The following is a 17,355-nucleotide window of genomic DNA, read 5'->3' as shown; positions in this document are numbered from 1 at the left end:
ATAGGGAGGGAGGGGTGAGTCAGCAAACACCATTGACCGGAGGGTCCAGTAACCTGGCAACCAGGAGATATATTTTTTTTTAAAGCTCACGACATCGTGAAGGCTTTATCTATTGGACATATAAGTACCATTGAAGAAAATTCCTATCAATTGTAAAGCACACATTCTTTGAATTGAAAACCCCTAAAACTCCAGTTGTCTGATTGGTTTGTAACTTGTCTCATGTCGTCTAACCCTGTGTCCTCCTATGTGTCCCCAGGCCGTGTGTCTCTGGTCAGGAACACTGTTCTGAGAGTGAAGGGGCTTCTCATGGAGGACCAGGGCCTGTATGAGTGTCGCATCCTCCTGTTGGACCAAACCACAGACGAGACCCACAATGGGACCTGGACCCTACTGTCTGTAACTGGTGAGAGGAGGGGCTGGTGGTGGGGAGGGGCTGGTGATGGGGAGGGGCTGGTGAGAGGAGGGGCTGGTGGTGGGGAGGGGCTGGTAATGGGGAGGGGGATGATTTGACAGCCATGGAGCCCTATTATCCTCACCCTTCCTATCCTACACACACACTCCCTCTATCTCTCTCTGACCTCTCTCTACACACACCCTCTATCTTTCTCTGACCACTTTCTCTACACACACACCCTCTATCTCTCTCTGTCCTCTCTCTCTACACACACCCCCTATATCTCTCTTTGTTCCCTCTCTCTCTCTCTCTCTCTCTCTCTCTCTCTCTTTCTCTCTCTCTCTCTCTCTCTGTTCTCTCTCTCTCTCTCTCTCTCTCTCTACACACACCCCCTCAATCTCTCTCAGTTCTCTCTCAGTTCTCTCTCTCTCTCTCTCTCTCTCTCTCTCTCTCTCTCTCTCTCTCTCTCTCTCTCTCTCTACACACACACCCTAAATCTCTCTCTGTTCTCTCTCTCTCTACACACACCCCATCAATCTCTCTCGGTTCTCTCTCGGTTATCTCTCTCTCTCTCTCTCTCTCTCTCTCTCTCTCTCTCTCTCTACACCCCCCCAATCTTTCCCTGTTCTCTCTCTCTCTCTCTCTATCTCTCTCTCTCTCTCTCTCTCTCTCTACACACACCCCCTCAATCTCTCTCAGTTCTCTCTCGGTTCTCTCTCGGTTCTCTCTCCCTCTCTCTCTCTTTCTCTACACCTCCCCAATCTTTCTCTGTTCTCTCTCTCTCTCTCCCTCTCTACACACACCCCCTCTATCTCTCTCTGACCTCTCTCTCTACACTCACACTCCCTCTATCTCTCTCTGACCTCTCTCTCTACACTCACACTCCCTCTATCTCTCTGACCTCTCTCTCTACACTCACTCATGCAGACACTCCGCCACTCTCCTGCCACGCAGATATTTGGTGAGATGAGGTGAGCGAGGAGCAGGAGAGGAGAGAGGACCAGGAGAGGAGAGAGGAGGGGAGAGGAGCAGGAGAAGAGAGAGGAGCAGGAGAAGAAAGAGGAGCAGGAGAGGAGAGAGGACCAGGAGAGGAGAGAGGAGCAGGAGAGGAGAGATTAGGGGAGAGGAGCAGGAGAGGAAAGAGGAGCAGGAGAGGAGAGGAGAAAGGAGCAGAGGCATTTGGGCAGATTAGCCAGGCACATGGCCTGTGGTGTACCGTCAAAGATTTGCAGGTTCACATCTAAGGCCATTGTCTGATGAGGTTTAAGACTCCTTGGCAGGCGCACAGTGTCTGGGAGAGCTTTACTCACTGACTGGAGGACTGTACATTACATGATCGGCCTCTAAGTGATGTTTGCGTACCCCAGTTCAATAGCCTTTAGCCAATTTGACTTTAAACAGGGTCAAGCCTGCTGATTCAGCTTTGTTGTTTATGAGACCTTCAGCTCTCTCTGGGAAAGGGATTGATGTTGTTGTGTTGACTGTCCTTGTTGTTGTTCTGTAGCTCCTCCTATTTTCACCAAGACCCCTCCCCCTGTCCTGGAGGTTCTAGTGGGGAATTATCTCTCTCTAGCCTGTGTTGCTCGTGGCAACCCACCACCCACCATAACCTGGGCTAAAGATGGTACTCTGATTGGAGGAGACAAAGTTGAGGTGAGGAGTCATGGTTCAGTCTTCAAGGCTAAACAACAAAAATATATAAAAAGTTAATTTCACCACTACAATCCCACATTGCAATCTCTCTCGCTCTCAATGCAAACTTTATTGTCCCTGCAGGGAAATTCATTGCTCTCTTGCTCTCGCTCTTTGTCTCTCTCTCTGTATCTCAGCTGCTGAGTGGGACGTTGTCTCTCAGAGCAGTGAGCACGGAGGCCGGAGGACGGTATGAATGTCTCGCCACCAACACAGAGGGCAATGTGACTCATGTTACAAAGCTGAAGGTCAAAGGTCAGTCACTGTCTGTTTGTTTATGAGTTTCCTGTCTACAGTTTCCCCCTGGGTCATACTAGGAGAATAGAAAAATCTAGCAGCATACTCTGTCCTTATTTTCTCCCAATCTTAGTCACTGGAATCCCCACTGGTACACAGTGAGCCATACAATCTCCCATCACTTTGTCTAGTGTTACCCAAATCCTCTGTTGAGTGTAGTGAGGCATTATCGCCATCTAGTGGTGAATGGGAGTTCTTGCATTACAGGGGAATCTGAGGATTTATGTAGTGTTCTTTCTGTGGATGTTTTTCCTCATGAATCTCACTTATGCAATACAATATGCTCCATTTATTTGAAGCCATGCTATGTTTATGCCCAGTGACGTCAATGTGACGAGGATGTGCCGTTTAGCTTTGACACCTGTTTGGATTATAGTACGGCTTTGCTTTCTGGCTGTAGTAACTTTTTCAAAGCCTTATGTAAGACCGTAAAACAGACCTTCAAGCAAATCCTCTAAACATTTATCTCAATCAGCCATAATCTACCAACATGAAAAATGTTGCTGTGTCATGCTGTGTGGTAGTGTTGCTCTCACCAGATAACTGATTGGATTTGAGATATCTTGCTAATCTGCGATGTCCTGCTAAGTTTGATCAAGGAAAGAAATCCCTTATCTCTTCTATCTGGTCTCAAACAGGTCCTCCAGTTATTGTTATCCCCCCAAATAACACGGCCCTCAACATGACCCAGAATGCCCTGCTGCGGTGCCAGGCCGTGGCTGATCCCCCCAACATGACCTATGTGTGGCAGAGGCAGGGAGAGAACGTCCATCACATAGAGTAAGTTTGGTGTGTTTTGTCACGGCTTCTTCATATTGGATTTGTGTGTTTACATGGGATTTTTGCGTTTGTTATGATGTTTCTAATGTGGCGTTTGCTTTATTTGAATGTCCTTCATGGGTTGTGTGTCTGAATGTTTACGTTTTGCTTTGTTGTTAGGCCTCTAAAGTCCCGGGTGAAGATCATGGTGGACGGCACCCTCCTCATCACCCGCATCACCCCAGACGATTCTGGGAACTATACCTGCATGCCCACCAATGGTCTGTTAACTCCGCCTACTGCTTCCGCCAGTCTCACTGTGAGACGTAAGTGTCTATGTGCTGATGTCTTCATCTCTAATCTTCAGTCCCCCACGTCATTATACAAATCCTTCCTATCCATCTATCAATCAATCCATTCATCATTTCATTTGTTTCCTTCCTTCCTCGCAGACCCTGCCCAGGCTCTCCTGATGCCTCAGCAGACGTATCTCCCCACAGGCCTGGGGGGTCTGGTCTCCTGCCCTGTGAGAGCCCAGCCCCTCCTGCTCCATGTTGATTGGACCAAGGATGGACAGCCACTGGATTTGGCCATGGTAGAGGGATCAACCTGATATCTACCAATATCTTCCATTTCCATAAGGAATCAATATGCCATGTAGACCTAGTGCTCAGAAGAGAATATGTTCCCATTCAAGAGAGATATATGAACATTAAGTTGAATTGAAAAACTGTTGAGAAGTTCTCTGACCTCTCACTGTTTTATCCAATCAGTACCCAGGATGGACGCTGACGTCTGAAGGCTCGGTGTTCATGGCAGCTGTCAATGATGATGCAATAGGAGTGTACAAGTGCACCCCCTACAACAGCTTCGGGACCATGGGCCAATCAGGGCCCACGACAGTCATCCTACAGGTCAGGGTGCACACAGTTTTCTAGCACTTTATTAGACAAATGACCCTTTATTTATCCTCGAAATTATGTGGTAAAATGGTAATTACACAATAATAACTTTAGAAATATTGCTTTGTTTCTTAGAAAATGAACTAGAATTCCCCATTTTTCACCACTTTGTTTCCTTGTAAATTGCAAGTAAATAACAACTATGTGGAGACAGTACTTTAAAATAAAGTGCTACCCAATTATCTGCCTCTTTCAGTCCAAAGGGAGAGCTCATATCTGAGACAAGTAAGGAGTTTTAGAAAATATATTTAGATTATCTTTTTTTCTCTCTTCTACTTGTCAGTCTGTGACATGAATTGAGTTCAATGTGGCCTGATTACAATAGCTCCTGTATGGCAAGGTTAATTGTTGTGCTAATCCTTTTGTGAATAGGTAGTAAATAGGTTAAGATGAGGTTAATCTTGGCTAAAGCTAAAGGTAATCTACTGTTTCACTCGCTTTCTCTAATTGTGAAAAAGTCCTCGTCTAAATGACATGGCTGGTTGTTTTGTTCCGACCGGCAGGACCCCCCGTCACTCAACGTGTCTCCCCGAAAGGTGTATCGAGAGGAGGTGGGGAGGACGCTTGTTATCCCCTGCCAGACCACTGGAGAGCCAGCCCCTACTGTAACCTGGAGCAAGGTGAGTGCATTTCAATACGCTCCACAGCAAATGACTGTACTCCACTGACTACTTGAGTCAACAAGCACGCACACAGGCCTGGCAACATGTGAACAAGATAGTATGAACTGTGGACATGCCCTGGAGCAGAGATAGCTATTATTTAACACACACATGCAAGAAAGAACATATACACACTCACACTCGCACACACACACACACACACACACACACACCTTTCTGGACAAACGGGGACAAACAAACTCTTCACTGATTGCAGTTCAGCGATCAGCCCAGTTTGTGTGTCCGGTCTCCTCTCTGTCCTCCCTGTCTGTAGGTTGCACCTGCCACACTCTCTCAGTACTCTGTAGCAGCCAACGGCTCCCTGCTGCTGCTTCCTCTCACTAAAGACCACCAGGGGGAGTGGGAGTGCAGTGTTACCAACCGCGTGGGAACTGTCAAAGCCAGCACTCTCATCTCAGCGCTGGGTGAGTGGAACAGACAGATTGACTGACACACATCTAAGTCATCTTTATTAATGTAGTTAATATGTATTCATGACATTATGGAACCTCACCAGTGTGTTACGAATGCGTGTTGAACAAGGATGCAACTCTTATTTCATTTTCTATTCTCTTCTTCCTTCTCTCTCTGTGTGTCAGGCACCAGTCCCCATGCTGCCACCTTGTTGTCTGTGTTTCCAGGGGTCAAGCAGGCCAATGTGTCCTGGGAACCAGGCTTTGATGGGGGATACCCCCAGAAATTCTCTGTCTGGTGAGTTGTCTACTCTTCTAGTCTCTGTTCTGTCTCCCTCTCTTCTCTGTCTGGTGAGTCGTCTACTCTTCTAGTCTCTGTTCTGTCTCCCTCTCTTCTCTGTCTGGTGAGTCGTCTACTCTTCTAGTCTCTGTTCTGTCTCCCTCTCTTCTCTGTCTGGTGAGTCGTCTACTCTTCTAGTCTCTGTTCTGTCTCCCTCTCTTCTCTGTCTGGTGAGTTGTCTACTCTTCTAGTCTCTGTTCTGTCTCCCTCTCTTCTCTGTCTGGTGAGTCGTCTACTCTTCTAGTCTCTGTTCTGTCTCCCTCTCTTCTCTGTCTGGTGAGTTGTCTACTCTTCTAGTCTCTGTTCTGTCTCCCTCTGTGTAACCATAGCAGCAACATATTAATATACTGTATTGAACGTCAGTGGAGGACAGATCATCATCAGCAGCAGGGGTAAACAATCACAAACAGGGAAGCAGACATATTGTATTGACATAGACGGGTACAGAACACAGAAATCCACAAACAGTAATTACCGATGCCAGATAGAGGAACGTTTGAAAGAGAAATCACTGGGAAAAGGATGCTGTTCAACTGTCCTTTTTCAAGCAGTTTTATTTGACAAACCCTGCCTCATCTCGTGAAAATGATTATATTATAGAACATCTATGTTGTCATTTAGATCTGTCACATGGAGCATTGAATGCATTGTGCAGTCTCTTCATCTGTTATAGTGCATAGAATTTGCACACACACACATACACACACACTAGGGCTGAACGGCAGGTACCTGGTTACTGAGATTTACCACCCAAAACCACCCCCTTTTCCCATGATTAATAACTATGAGAAACCGGTAAATTATAATCAATTATATATCAACAGCATGATGTGAAATGAAACTGTTCAATTATATGCAATGTCTAAATGTAATTTCTCTTTGCTTATTTGAGCTGTTCTTGCCATAATATGGACTTGGACTTTTACCAAATAGGGCTATCTTCTGTATACCACCCCTACCTTGTCACAACACAACTGATTGGCTCAAACGCATTAAGATGGAAATAAATTCCACAAATAAACTTTTAACAAGCCACACCTGTTAATTGAAATGCATTCCAGGTGACTACCTCATGAAGCTGGTTGAGAGAATGCCAGAAGTGTACAAAGCTGTCATCTAGGCAAAGGGTGGCTACTTTGAAAAATCTAAAATATATTTTGATTTGTTTAACACTTTTTTGTGTACTGCATGATTCCATATGTGTTATTTCATAGTTTTGATGTCTTCACTATTATACTACAATGTAGAAAATAGTAAAAATAATGAAAAACCCTTGAATGAGTAGGTGTCCCCAAACATATGACTGGTACTGTATATATATTTTTAATTGCAACTGCATAGTTTTAAAACAGCCTATCACTCAAATATCGTTGCTTTAAATCAGAGCATGTGTGAGCAGTCTTTCTCTCTCTCTCTCTCCATCAATTCCCTTCAAATTGCATCGAAAATAGATCCTCCTGTTCAAAACCATTCGATCTCCGTGGAGAGAAGTGAAAGCCTTCTGATTCTAATTCTAGTCCTATATTTTTCAAACATGTAATTTGATTGATGACGATAAGGACAACAAAATATATTGCATTTAACTGTTGAAAGCGAGGAAGGAACAAAAGCAACAATCGCTAAAGAGGAGGAAGGAACATATTAATAACATTTTAGCCACCGCTCATATCTAAAGCAGCTTACAGTTGTGAGTTCATACATTTTCATACTGGCCCTCCGTGGGAATCGAACCCACAACCCTGGTGTTGCAAGCACCATGCTCTACCAACTGAGCCTCACGGGATCTTATGAAAGGTAGGCCTACATATGCCTATGAACAAGGTGCGTATTTCCAGTCCATGTAATACAGTATAATAGAATACAGTACAGTAATGCAGTTTTTATTAGCCTACTGGAGCTAGTTTCATTTATTTACCCAAGAGAGCATATAGCTAGCTATGTCTATGGGCTTTTCTGTTTTTCTGTTGTGCGTGATGTGCAGTAGCCTATATCATATACTGTACTGTAGGCTATTGGATAACAGCACAATAATTTGGGCTTGGGCTCATAAAATATCTTTAATGTAGGGCTCATAAAATGTATTATATATATGGTTCATCAGGCTCAGGTAGCATCAGGCTTGAATTTTCGATCAAAGCTCTAATCAAATTCAGACATAGGTCTATGTACATGCTTGTAATGAAATGCTTGTGCTTCTAGTTCCGACAGTGCAGTAACAAATAAATCTAACAATGCCCCAACAACTACTTAATACACACAAATCTAAAGGGATGGAATAAGAATATGTACATGTAAATATTTTGATGAGCGATGGCCGAGCGTCATAGGCAAGATGCAATAAATGGTATAAGATCAGTAGAAACATATGCACACACACACACTGGCTGTCTCTCTTTTCTCTTCGTTGTTTTATTCTATTTTTTCTCTCTCTCTCTCGTTCCCTTTTCTTTTTCTTTTTTCTTTCTCTCTCCATTCACTCCCCCTCTCCCTCTCTCTCTGCAGGTTGAAGCAGATGTCTGTGGGTGACAGTGGGGAGAAACAGGAGTGGCTCTCTGTGCCCGTGCCCTCCTCCTCTGGCTCCAGTCTGCAGGTGACGGGGCTGGTCCCTGACACAGAGTACCAGTTCAGTGTCCTGCCACACAACAAAGTGGGCACTGGGCCTTTCAGTGAGATCGCCACCGTCCGAACTCTGAGTCAGTACCCGTTGTGTTGAGAACCTGGATGACATTGTCTCCTCAAGGCTGCATGCCTGGAGAATTAGGCATTTTCTTTAGGCATTTATTTTCCCAAAGTAGGGGTATTTCTTTCTAAGGCTGTTCTGCTTTACACCATCAGATACACTCCCAAGGAGAGCGAAACTAGAACCGCCCACATCACTCTTAGCCAATCAGAGCTTGGCAGGTATAGTCCTGCAATGGTCTCCTGTGGCTCAGTTCCCGCCCATCACTGGATTTGTCCTCCAATCTCGCGCAGAGCAAGGGGAGTGGTTCAATCTAGATGAGGACATCAGTGCCAATAGAACTGTGATGATCGTTCCAGGTCTGCGCAAGGTAACCAGCCAGTCCCTGTTACTCACTCCCTCTGAGACCAATCAGCAGATATCATCCCCTGCTTTAGCTGCCTTAGAGACATTTATATTGGTTATGAAAATCAAATCAAGCTTTATTTAGATAGCAAATTTCAGACATGGAATGCAACACAATATGCTTCACAGGAAAATACTAATAAAAACAATGAAAATAAAAACTGAAAAATGGACAATAAAAACTGAACCATCTAAAAGCACCCTAAGGAAAGTAAGGCTAAAAAGGTATATTTTAAATATGTCCACAGTGTTGGCCCCCCTCAGGTTCTCTGGCAGGCTATTCCAGAGGCAGGGGCATAGTAACTAAAGACTGTCTCTCCATGCCTCTTGGTCCTAGGCTTTGGGATAGTTAAAAGGCCAGTGTCAGAGGACCTGAGGGACCTACTGGGTACATAACTTAAAAGCATGTCTGACATTTATTGTGGTGTACAATCGTGGATTGATTTAAAAACCAATAGAATAATCTTAAAATGTATTCACCGGCAGCCAGTGCAGAGACCTTAAAACTGGTGTTAAAGGTGCTATCTAGAACCTAAAATGGTTCTTTGGCTGCCCTCATAAACCTTTAAAGAACCATTTTTAGTTCCAGGTAGAACATTTTTGGGCCCAGGTAGAACCCTTTTGGGATCCATAAAGAACCCTTTCCACAGAGGGTTCCAAAAAGGGTTCTCCTATGGAACCAAAAAGGGTTCTCCTATGGTGACAGCTGAAGAACCGTTTTGGACACAAATTTGTTTACATCCTAGTTAGTAAGCATTTCTCGTTTGCCAAGCTAATCCTTCCACCTGACAGGTGTGGCATACTAAACAGCATGATCATTACACAGGTACACCTGGGGTCTGGGGACAGTAAAAGGCCGCTCTAAAATGTGCAGTTTTGACACACAACACAATTCTACAGATGTCTCAAGTTTTGAGGGAGCATGCAATTGGCATGCTGACTGCAGGAATGTCTACCAGAGCTGTTGCCAGATAATTGAATGTTCATTTCTCTACCACAAGCCGCCTCCAATGTTGTTTTAGAGAATTTGCCAGTACGTCCAACCGGCCTCACAACTGCAGACAATGTGTATGGTGTTGTGTGGGTGAGCGGTTTGAGGATGTCATCATTGTGAACAGAGTACCCCATGGTGGTGCTGGGGTTATGGAATGGGCAGGCATAAGCTATGGACCACAAACACAATTGCATTTTATTGATGGCAGTTTGAATGCACAGAGATATCGTGACGAGATCCTGAGGCCCATTGTCGTGCCAGTCATCCTCTGCCGTCACCTCATGTTTCAGCATGGAAGCTGAAAATGTCCCAGTTCTTCCATGGCCTGCGTACTTACCAGACATGTCAACCATTAGGCATGTTTGGGATGCTCTGGATCGATGTGTATGACAGCGTGTTCCAGTTCCCGCCAATATCCAGCAACTTCCCACAGCCATTGAAGAGGAGTGGGACAACATGGTACAGGCCACAATCAACAGCCTGATCAACTCTATGTGAAGGAGATGTGTTGTGCTGCATGATGGTGGTCACACCGGATACTGACTGGTTTTCTGATCCACACCCCTACCTTTTTTTTCAGATATCTGTGACCAACCGATGAATATCTGCATTCCCAGTCATGTGACATCCATAGATTAGTGCTTAATTTATTTATTTAAATTGACTGATTTCCTCATATGAACTGTAGCTCAGTAAAATCTTGAACATTGTTGCACGTGTGTTTGTATTTTTGTTCAGTATATATCCTTCCTCCCCTCTCTGTCTGCCTCCTTTGTCCCTCTCCTTCTCTTCCCTAAATCTGAATTCAGATGATCCTGATTAGCATTCCAGGCGCTATCCCATGTTGACAAAGTGTGGTTTCATCCCCCTACCCCTCCATCCTCCGTGTATGTGTGTCTGTGTCTGTGTGTTTGTGTGTGTGTGTGTGTGTGTGTGTGTGTGTGTGTGTGTGTGTGTGTGTGTGTGTGTGTGTGTGTGTGTGTGTGTGTGTGTGTGTGTGTGTGTGTGTCTAGGACTCTGTGTACGAGCTGCGGCTGATGTCCCGGCGAGGGGTGTTGCTGAGCGAGCCCAGTCCATCAGTTAACGTCTCCAACATGGGTTAGTGTTTCAGGCTTTGGAGCCAGGGAAAGTTAGGCAGGCAGCCTCTCTCCTCTCTGTTCCACTGGCACCACATAATTAGAACAGCCCTCTGGAGAATACTGGTCTAGTAGGAGTCTGAAATATTGCAGCTAATAATTTTGTTAGAATTAGACCATTGTCTGGCTTTTTTAACATGATATTAATATTTCATCATGGGACATATTGAAGACCAATATAACAGAGGTAGACATCAGGCTTCTATTCTGTCATGCAGTATCTTGGGGGAACTGCCCTAGTGTATCTACTGTAAGGGAATGAATGCATTGTTAACATTTGGTTGTGGTAAATCTCTGTCTTATGGATGCTGATGTTGTGGTCATTCCACAGGGATGGATATGTACCCTGCCAGTTCCCGCCTCCTGGAGTTTGTACCCAAGCCGTTATTGGCTGGAGTGATGGGAGGCGTTGCCTTCCTGTGTTTGGCCCTCATCCTGGTCCTGGGGACAGTGTGTATCATCAGTCACAAGAGGGACCAGCGACGCAGGAAGAAGAGGAAAGATGGTGAAACATTATCAATGAACTAATTACATGCACTATGAGCACCACGATACAGCAGATAGAGGTCCTCCAATACTCTTTGACAAATCATAGTTCAGAGCATGGACATGAAGCCATGCTTGTCAACTCCATCCCGCTTTAGTTGTAAAATATATTCATGTCGTTTACATTGCGGTTAATTAGGGTCATTTCTCAATAATGTGGCTGATTATTGTGCCGGTAATTAACTTTGAGGGATGGCCAATTGCTGTGCCTCCAGCCATTCTTGTCTGCTTTGAATGGGCTCGAATTATTGGGCTTGATTTTGTTTTCTCAATGATTTCCTTTCCATGGTGACTGTGTCATTGTGAATGATCATCTTTCCCTCCCTGCCCTTTCAGATCTCCCTCCTGCCATCTATAAAAGCCACCCCTCAACGTAAGTGCCCCTTAATATTAATTGTTTTCCTTCTCATTGCCATTTTGTTTTACTTATGATGAGTTTTTTTCTGACTTTCAGAAGATTTTAAAGTATCATACCCAGCCATCGCTTTTGTCTTAATGTCATTTTCTAAACATCTTAAGACGTCTTCAAGACGTGTCTGTAGACACATTTTCATTTTTCCAAAGACATTGGGTTGGGTAGGTTACCTCCTAAATGTAATCTGTTACAGTTACTTGATACCTGTCCTAAACTGTTACCCAAACTCAGTAACATAATCTGATTACTTCCAGTTACTTTTATATTACTTTCCCCTTAAGAGGCATTAGAAGAAGACAAAAATATATATTACAAATTGAACGACATCTATTGCAGGATAAATCAAAGTTAGAATTTACATAGCTGGTTATGTAAGCTTCTTCTAACCAATTGCTTTCTAATACAGATAATAATAAGATTATTAGGTTATATCTTACATTAAAAACCAAAGTCTGTCAGATTTCCAGTCATTCCAATGAATTTAATAACCCTTGATCTTAAAAAATAGGACTTAGAAATATGAAAGTTTAGATTAGACAAATTGTTTTACCTCAGCATAACCCAAAAACTACAGGCTTATTAGCCTACTCTGATTTTGTTGTCATGGAGGACTGATTGGGCTCATTATTTCAAATTGAAAATACATACTGATCTTCCTGGAATGGTATGCTTTGAGCATTACCGAAAAGTGCTATTTGCATGTGAAAAATGAACGCCATATGCTGAATTTGCTGTAGCCCTATTGTTTACGTTTTTGCAAGTGACACTTTGATACCTCAATCATTTGCAGCTGTTTAAAGGGCGAATCCACAGTTGAAACAACAACAAATGGCTGCCCCGCCTCTGTTTTGGTAAGACGTTTGACAAATGGGCCTGGAGAAATGTAACCACTCTCAGATTAATAGACAGAGCTATGGGTGCAAGGACTGACCATCCACGATATAACAATTCTTTTTTTAACCATGTTTTAAGGCTATACAGTGTTTGTTTACATTGATAATGTTTACAAACATTAGATAAAAACAAGCTCATATTTTGTGTTCTCATGGAATGTGACAGTTGAACTAAACTCATGATGCATTTATAAGTTATATTCTTCAAAAATCAATTGGTGTATGCCATTAATATATAAATCCAAACTACAGGTTGCCCCTTTAAGTCTATCAAAAGCGTGTGAATTTGAGCATGTGTCCGTTAGACCTATAGACCTATTCTTTTTGAATCAGCACGATTTAGATTGAGCAATAAAAGCCCCACTTGTGGTCTTCTTAAATAAAACTTGTTTTTGACAGTATGTAGCAAAATACAAAGGAGGAGTTTACAAGTTAGGAACTCCCTCAAACATTTATTTCATAATCAAATTCAATCAATCAAATGTATTTATAAAGCCCTTTTTACATCAGCAGATGTCACAAAGTGCTATACAGAAACCCAGCCTAAAACCCCAAACAGCAAGCAATGCGGATGTAGAAGAATGGGTGCTAGTAAGAACTACCTAGAAAGGCAGGAACCTAGGAAGAAACCTAGAGAGGAACCAGGCTATGAGGGGTGGCCAGTCCTCTTCTGGCTGTGCCGGGTGGAGATTATAAGAGTACATCGCCATTAAGGCCAGATTGTTCTTCAAGATGTTCAAACATTCATAGATGACCAGCAGTGTCATATAATAATCCACAGGCTGAGATCTGCAGAATGCAGTTGTTGCAAGAGCACGTCTTTCACTGGCTGTTCACAGGTTGCAAAAACAATAATTGATAGGCAGCATAAACTTCTTCAATTTAACCATTATTGGGTTAAAATACACATCTACATTTGTGAACAACCATCCACAACAACCATAATCCGTAAGGCACAAATAACTAAATGAGAGAGCAGCAGTGTGATTCACATCAATGCGCTATGTAGATATCAATAATTAGTGATATCCGTGTATCACCCGTAGGCTACACCACTGCTGTCGTCCTTACCTCCAAGCGTTTACTAAAGTTGGATGAACTGTGGATGCCGACAGCAGTCGCACCATTCGAAGACATAGCTTGGACTGTAGCCTACAAAAGCCTATTCCTGCTCTTTCCCTTCAATCCATCAAACACATTTGGTGTATCATCATAGTGTTCTCTGACTTGTGGTCAGACTGGCTCAGGTGGAACAAACTTGAACTTGGGCCTTTTTTCAATGCTGATTGGAATGTCATTGAGAAAACAGAGAAGTGTCAAAGATTTGTTGTCGCAAATATCCTTTCAGAATTTAAAGTAACCCTAGTAATCATCTAGTTTTTCAAAAGTATCTGTGATCTATGATCTATTTTTGCTGGTAACGTAACAGGTTACAGTTACAGTCTTTTGTTAAACTGTTACATGCAATGGGTTTCATGTAATCTGTTACTCTCCAACCTTTAAGATGTCTCAAGATGTCTTCACAAAACATCTCAAGACAATGGTTGGGGAAGACTCAGTAAAGTGGCCCTTCGACCTGATGAATATTCCCTGTTCTCTCTCTCATCCATCCTTAAACCTTTCTCTCTCTCTCTTGTAGCGGGTCACTTGCTACCAGTCCAGACGGTGTGCTGAAGCAGAAACTCCTCCAGTCCCACTCCCACTATCCTGGCTCCACATCCCGCTCCTGCTCCTCCTCCCAGTCGGACCACTCCTCTTTCGACAGACCCAGCCGCAGTGAATACCATGACCAGTGCCAGCAGCTGCTCTCCTGCCCCCCACCACCTCCTCACTACGCCCCCCACCACCACCTCCCCAGGACAGGCTCTTCTCCCACTTCCCCTCTAGAGTTCATCTTCAGAGGCCCTGACGGTCTCTTCATGATGCAGCCCTATGACCAGGCCTCTGTCCACATTTCCCACAACATAAGATCCCTGAGGAAAGACTTCCCACAATCCACTGAGGTCCAGCGGTCAGTGTCCCCCTGTGTGAGGAGGGAGCCGCCATTGGTCCTCTCAGTGGACCTTCCCCCCTGTGGTGGATCTAACCCCAACCCAACGACCATGGTCCGGGCCATGGCCAAACACCTTTCCCTCCATGGACGATTCTACCTGGATGGGAAGAAAGACAGTTGTGCTGGACATCCAGGCGAGAGTAGTCCCTACTCGGACAGTAACTCAGACATGTACCCTCAGCCAAGCCTGGAGGAGAGCAAACAAGGATACCTGTCACTAAAGCGGGCCGTCCAGCCTGCCATCGCCAGCACCCTGATGCTACAGATGGAGCATGAGAGGGAGACCGGCAACCTGAGCAGGTGTCTGAAGCTTGCCCGGGAGAGGGAGGAGCTGGAGAGAAAGCTACGGAAGTACACACTGGAGAGGAACGCTACTTTAGATGGGAAGAGCAAGAGACCAGGCATAGATGAGGAGAGTTGGAGAGAGACAGAAAAATGTGATCCCATATGGAAACCTCAGGAAAGCACCTCCCTACAAAATCACCCCCATCACTGTCATCCCCAGGCCAACTGGGGGAGCTCTAGCATGGCCAAAAGGCCCTTGTCCCCATCTTATATTCACTGGGAGGCCAGCCCTCTCACCTCAGCCACCAGCCTGGTCGCAGCCCTTCACACCACCTCTGAGAGGACAGTGACCCTCCACTGTGACCCTGCAGTCACTCAATGTCCCTCTTGGTCACCTGTCACACAACACCACCTCAGGGCTAAGAGAGCAGAGGGTCACTCTAAGAGGAGGGTGAGTCACCAGCCACTAGAGAGGCAAAAAGGGAAAGAAGCTGCGAGTTTCAAGACACACACAGGGCTTTGTGATACTACTCACATGTCAACAGAGTTGAAGGGAGATGACTCAGAGTCACATGAATGGAACAGCAAGAGCAATCAATTCCATTACAATGGCAGAATTTCACACAAGTCTAAGCCAGATGTCTCTGTCAACAAAGTGCATGGTGTATGGAAAGTGGCGTTAGCAAGGTCACAGCCATTTGAAAAGCCATCTCAACACACAGTGTTGGATCTCTCAGACTGTATAGAGATGAGTGTGGATGAACCAGAAGGCTCAGTTGATCCTCCTACAAATCCCATAATGCTCCAGAGCCTATTGGCAGAGAAAGACCACAGAGGACCGCAAACCACAAAAAAAGACCGCAGAGGCCATCCATTGGACCGCAAAAAGAGCCCAGTACCTAGAGAGGAGCGGGAGAAGTGGCACAGGAGATCACCTCGGGGCAGAAGCCCAACTACCATTCAGCTTCCCAGGCCTGTGCTCAGGAAGGCCCTCAGTCTAGGATGCTCTCAGAACGGGGACGACCGCCACCACCAGCGCAGCCACAGTCTAGATTCCAGAAGACAATCCCAAGGTAACTTCCTGACGCCTGACGCCCGGGTCGACTCTCTCAGCCATGAGAACTGTTCCTCTCCTTTCTCCTTCCGACCAGACACTGTGTTCTGGGAACCGGAATTCACCTCAGCTCCTGAGACCAACCACACAGAGGCCCCCACTGCCTTCCCACCTCCCCCTCCTCCCCCCCAGGACCTCCAGCCTCTCAGCAAGGCCCCACAGCAGCTTTATGAAGCATACAAGGGTAATGTGCACATCCCAAATGTAAGAAAATTGGTGCTGAAGAGACAGCAGCCGCTCCCCCCAACCCCTCCTCCATTGCCTTCGGGCCCCATCCACCCACCCCACAACCCTTGCAAAAAGGCCTCCATCTTCCCAGACACCTCCAGGTGGCCCATCACCTACCAGGAGGCCCTGAGGTCTGTGCAGCGCATGGAGGCCAGGAAGAATGCCTCTCTCTCCAGGGACCACAGGGAGCACCCCAGACCATCAGACTGTAGAGGCAGAGCTACAGCTCCCTCCCTGCTCAGAGGTTACAGCTGGCCCGCACCCCTTCACACCTCTCAGCCGTCCCAGGAGGAGGAGAAGCAGGAAGAGGTGGTAGAAGAGGAGGAGGAAGGAGAGGAGAGGTATGGGGGGCATGAAATGGAGCTGGAGATTGGGAGGTATCATCGGGGAGTTCCAGACTCAGGGGGGAGCTACAGTAGCTATGCCAGCCAGAGCAGTGGCAGGGGGAGTCTGGAACCTCCCAATGGGCGCCTGTCCATCTGCCTGTCCCCAACCCTCACCAGCTCTCCTGAGACCATCGAGGAGATACAGGGGAACACAGAGGAGACACACCTACAGGACATGGAGGCATTGAAAGGGTGAGTGCTTGATTCTTCTTTTATTTAATATCTATATTACTCTCTGTCTACATTGTCCCTTTCACATTGAGTAAGATGCGACACAATTAATAGACAATTAAATAAAATGCCTTCCAATGTCAGCCATCACAAACTTTCCACTTGTGTGTGTGCTTCTTCAGGAGAAAGGCCTCAGTGGATAAGAATTATGAGTGGGACTCAACTAATGTGTCCATTCAGCCAGGAGATCAAGACCTTGAAGGCACAAGTGAGAGAGCTATAATGTTCCTTTTTAGACTGGCATGCCACTGTCTGTGAATTAAAGATGTTCAGAACTGAGTTTAATAACACTAGCTCTGTTGCTTAAGAACAGGCGTGTCAATCTCATTTTGCCCTAAGGGCCACATTCGGTCTTCACCAAGGCCACACAGCAAATTGGTTGTCTTGCCTCCCTGTCAAGATCCACATTAAATCTGTCCACTCTTTTGGGACTTTTTAAATGTTCCTGACTGTCTAACTTTAGTTTT

The 17,355-nt window shown here is 45.2% G+C and overlaps 1 protein-coding gene across 2 annotated transcripts in view; it reads left to right on the top strand.

Moving 5' to 3' along the window:
* The window catches only part of LOC139388595 (protein turtle homolog A-like), a 42,807-nt gene that overhangs the window by 20,246 nt on the left and 5,206 nt on the right, over positions 1–17,355 (top strand). For both annotated transcript variants that reach the window (XR_011629301.1, XM_071135350.1), the window contains exons 4-20: positions 260–406; positions 1,902–2,050; positions 2,227–2,344; positions 3,025–3,166; positions 3,326–3,471; positions 3,598–3,740; positions 3,919–4,059; positions 4,611–4,727; positions 5,044–5,194; positions 5,369–5,480; positions 8,025–8,215; positions 8,358–8,572; positions 10,615–10,699; positions 11,069–11,242; positions 11,620–11,656; positions 14,231–16,849; positions 17,011–17,096. Coding sequence is in view for 1 of the 2 variants with exons in the window: in XM_071135350.1 (XP_070991451.1) it covers positions 260–406; positions 1,902–2,050; positions 2,227–2,344; positions 3,025–3,166; positions 3,326–3,471; positions 3,598–3,740; positions 3,919–4,059; positions 4,611–4,727; positions 5,044–5,194; positions 5,369–5,480; positions 8,025–8,215; positions 8,358–8,572; positions 10,615–10,699; positions 11,069–11,242; positions 11,620–11,656; positions 14,231–16,849; positions 17,011–17,096 (4,773 nt within the window). In the remaining variant the exon portion in view is untranslated. The remainder of the gene's footprint in view (positions 1–259; positions 407–1,901; positions 2,051–2,226; positions 2,345–3,024; positions 3,167–3,325; positions 3,472–3,597; positions 3,741–3,918; positions 4,060–4,610; positions 4,728–5,043; positions 5,195–5,368; positions 5,481–8,024; positions 8,216–8,357; positions 8,573–10,614; positions 10,700–11,068; positions 11,243–11,619; positions 11,657–14,230; positions 16,850–17,010; positions 17,097–17,355) is intronic.

Source organism: Oncorhynchus clarkii, chromosome 29 (genome assembly GCF_045791955.1).
Source record: "Oncorhynchus clarkii lewisi isolate Uvic-CL-2024 chromosome 29, UVic_Ocla_1.0, whole genome shotgun sequence".
In the NCBI taxonomy this organism is placed as follows: Eukaryota; Metazoa; Chordata; class Actinopteri; order Salmoniformes; family Salmonidae; genus Oncorhynchus; species Oncorhynchus clarkii.
Note: the sequence above shows the minus strand (reverse complement) of the source record. Positions and strands in the feature narration are given on the sequence as shown.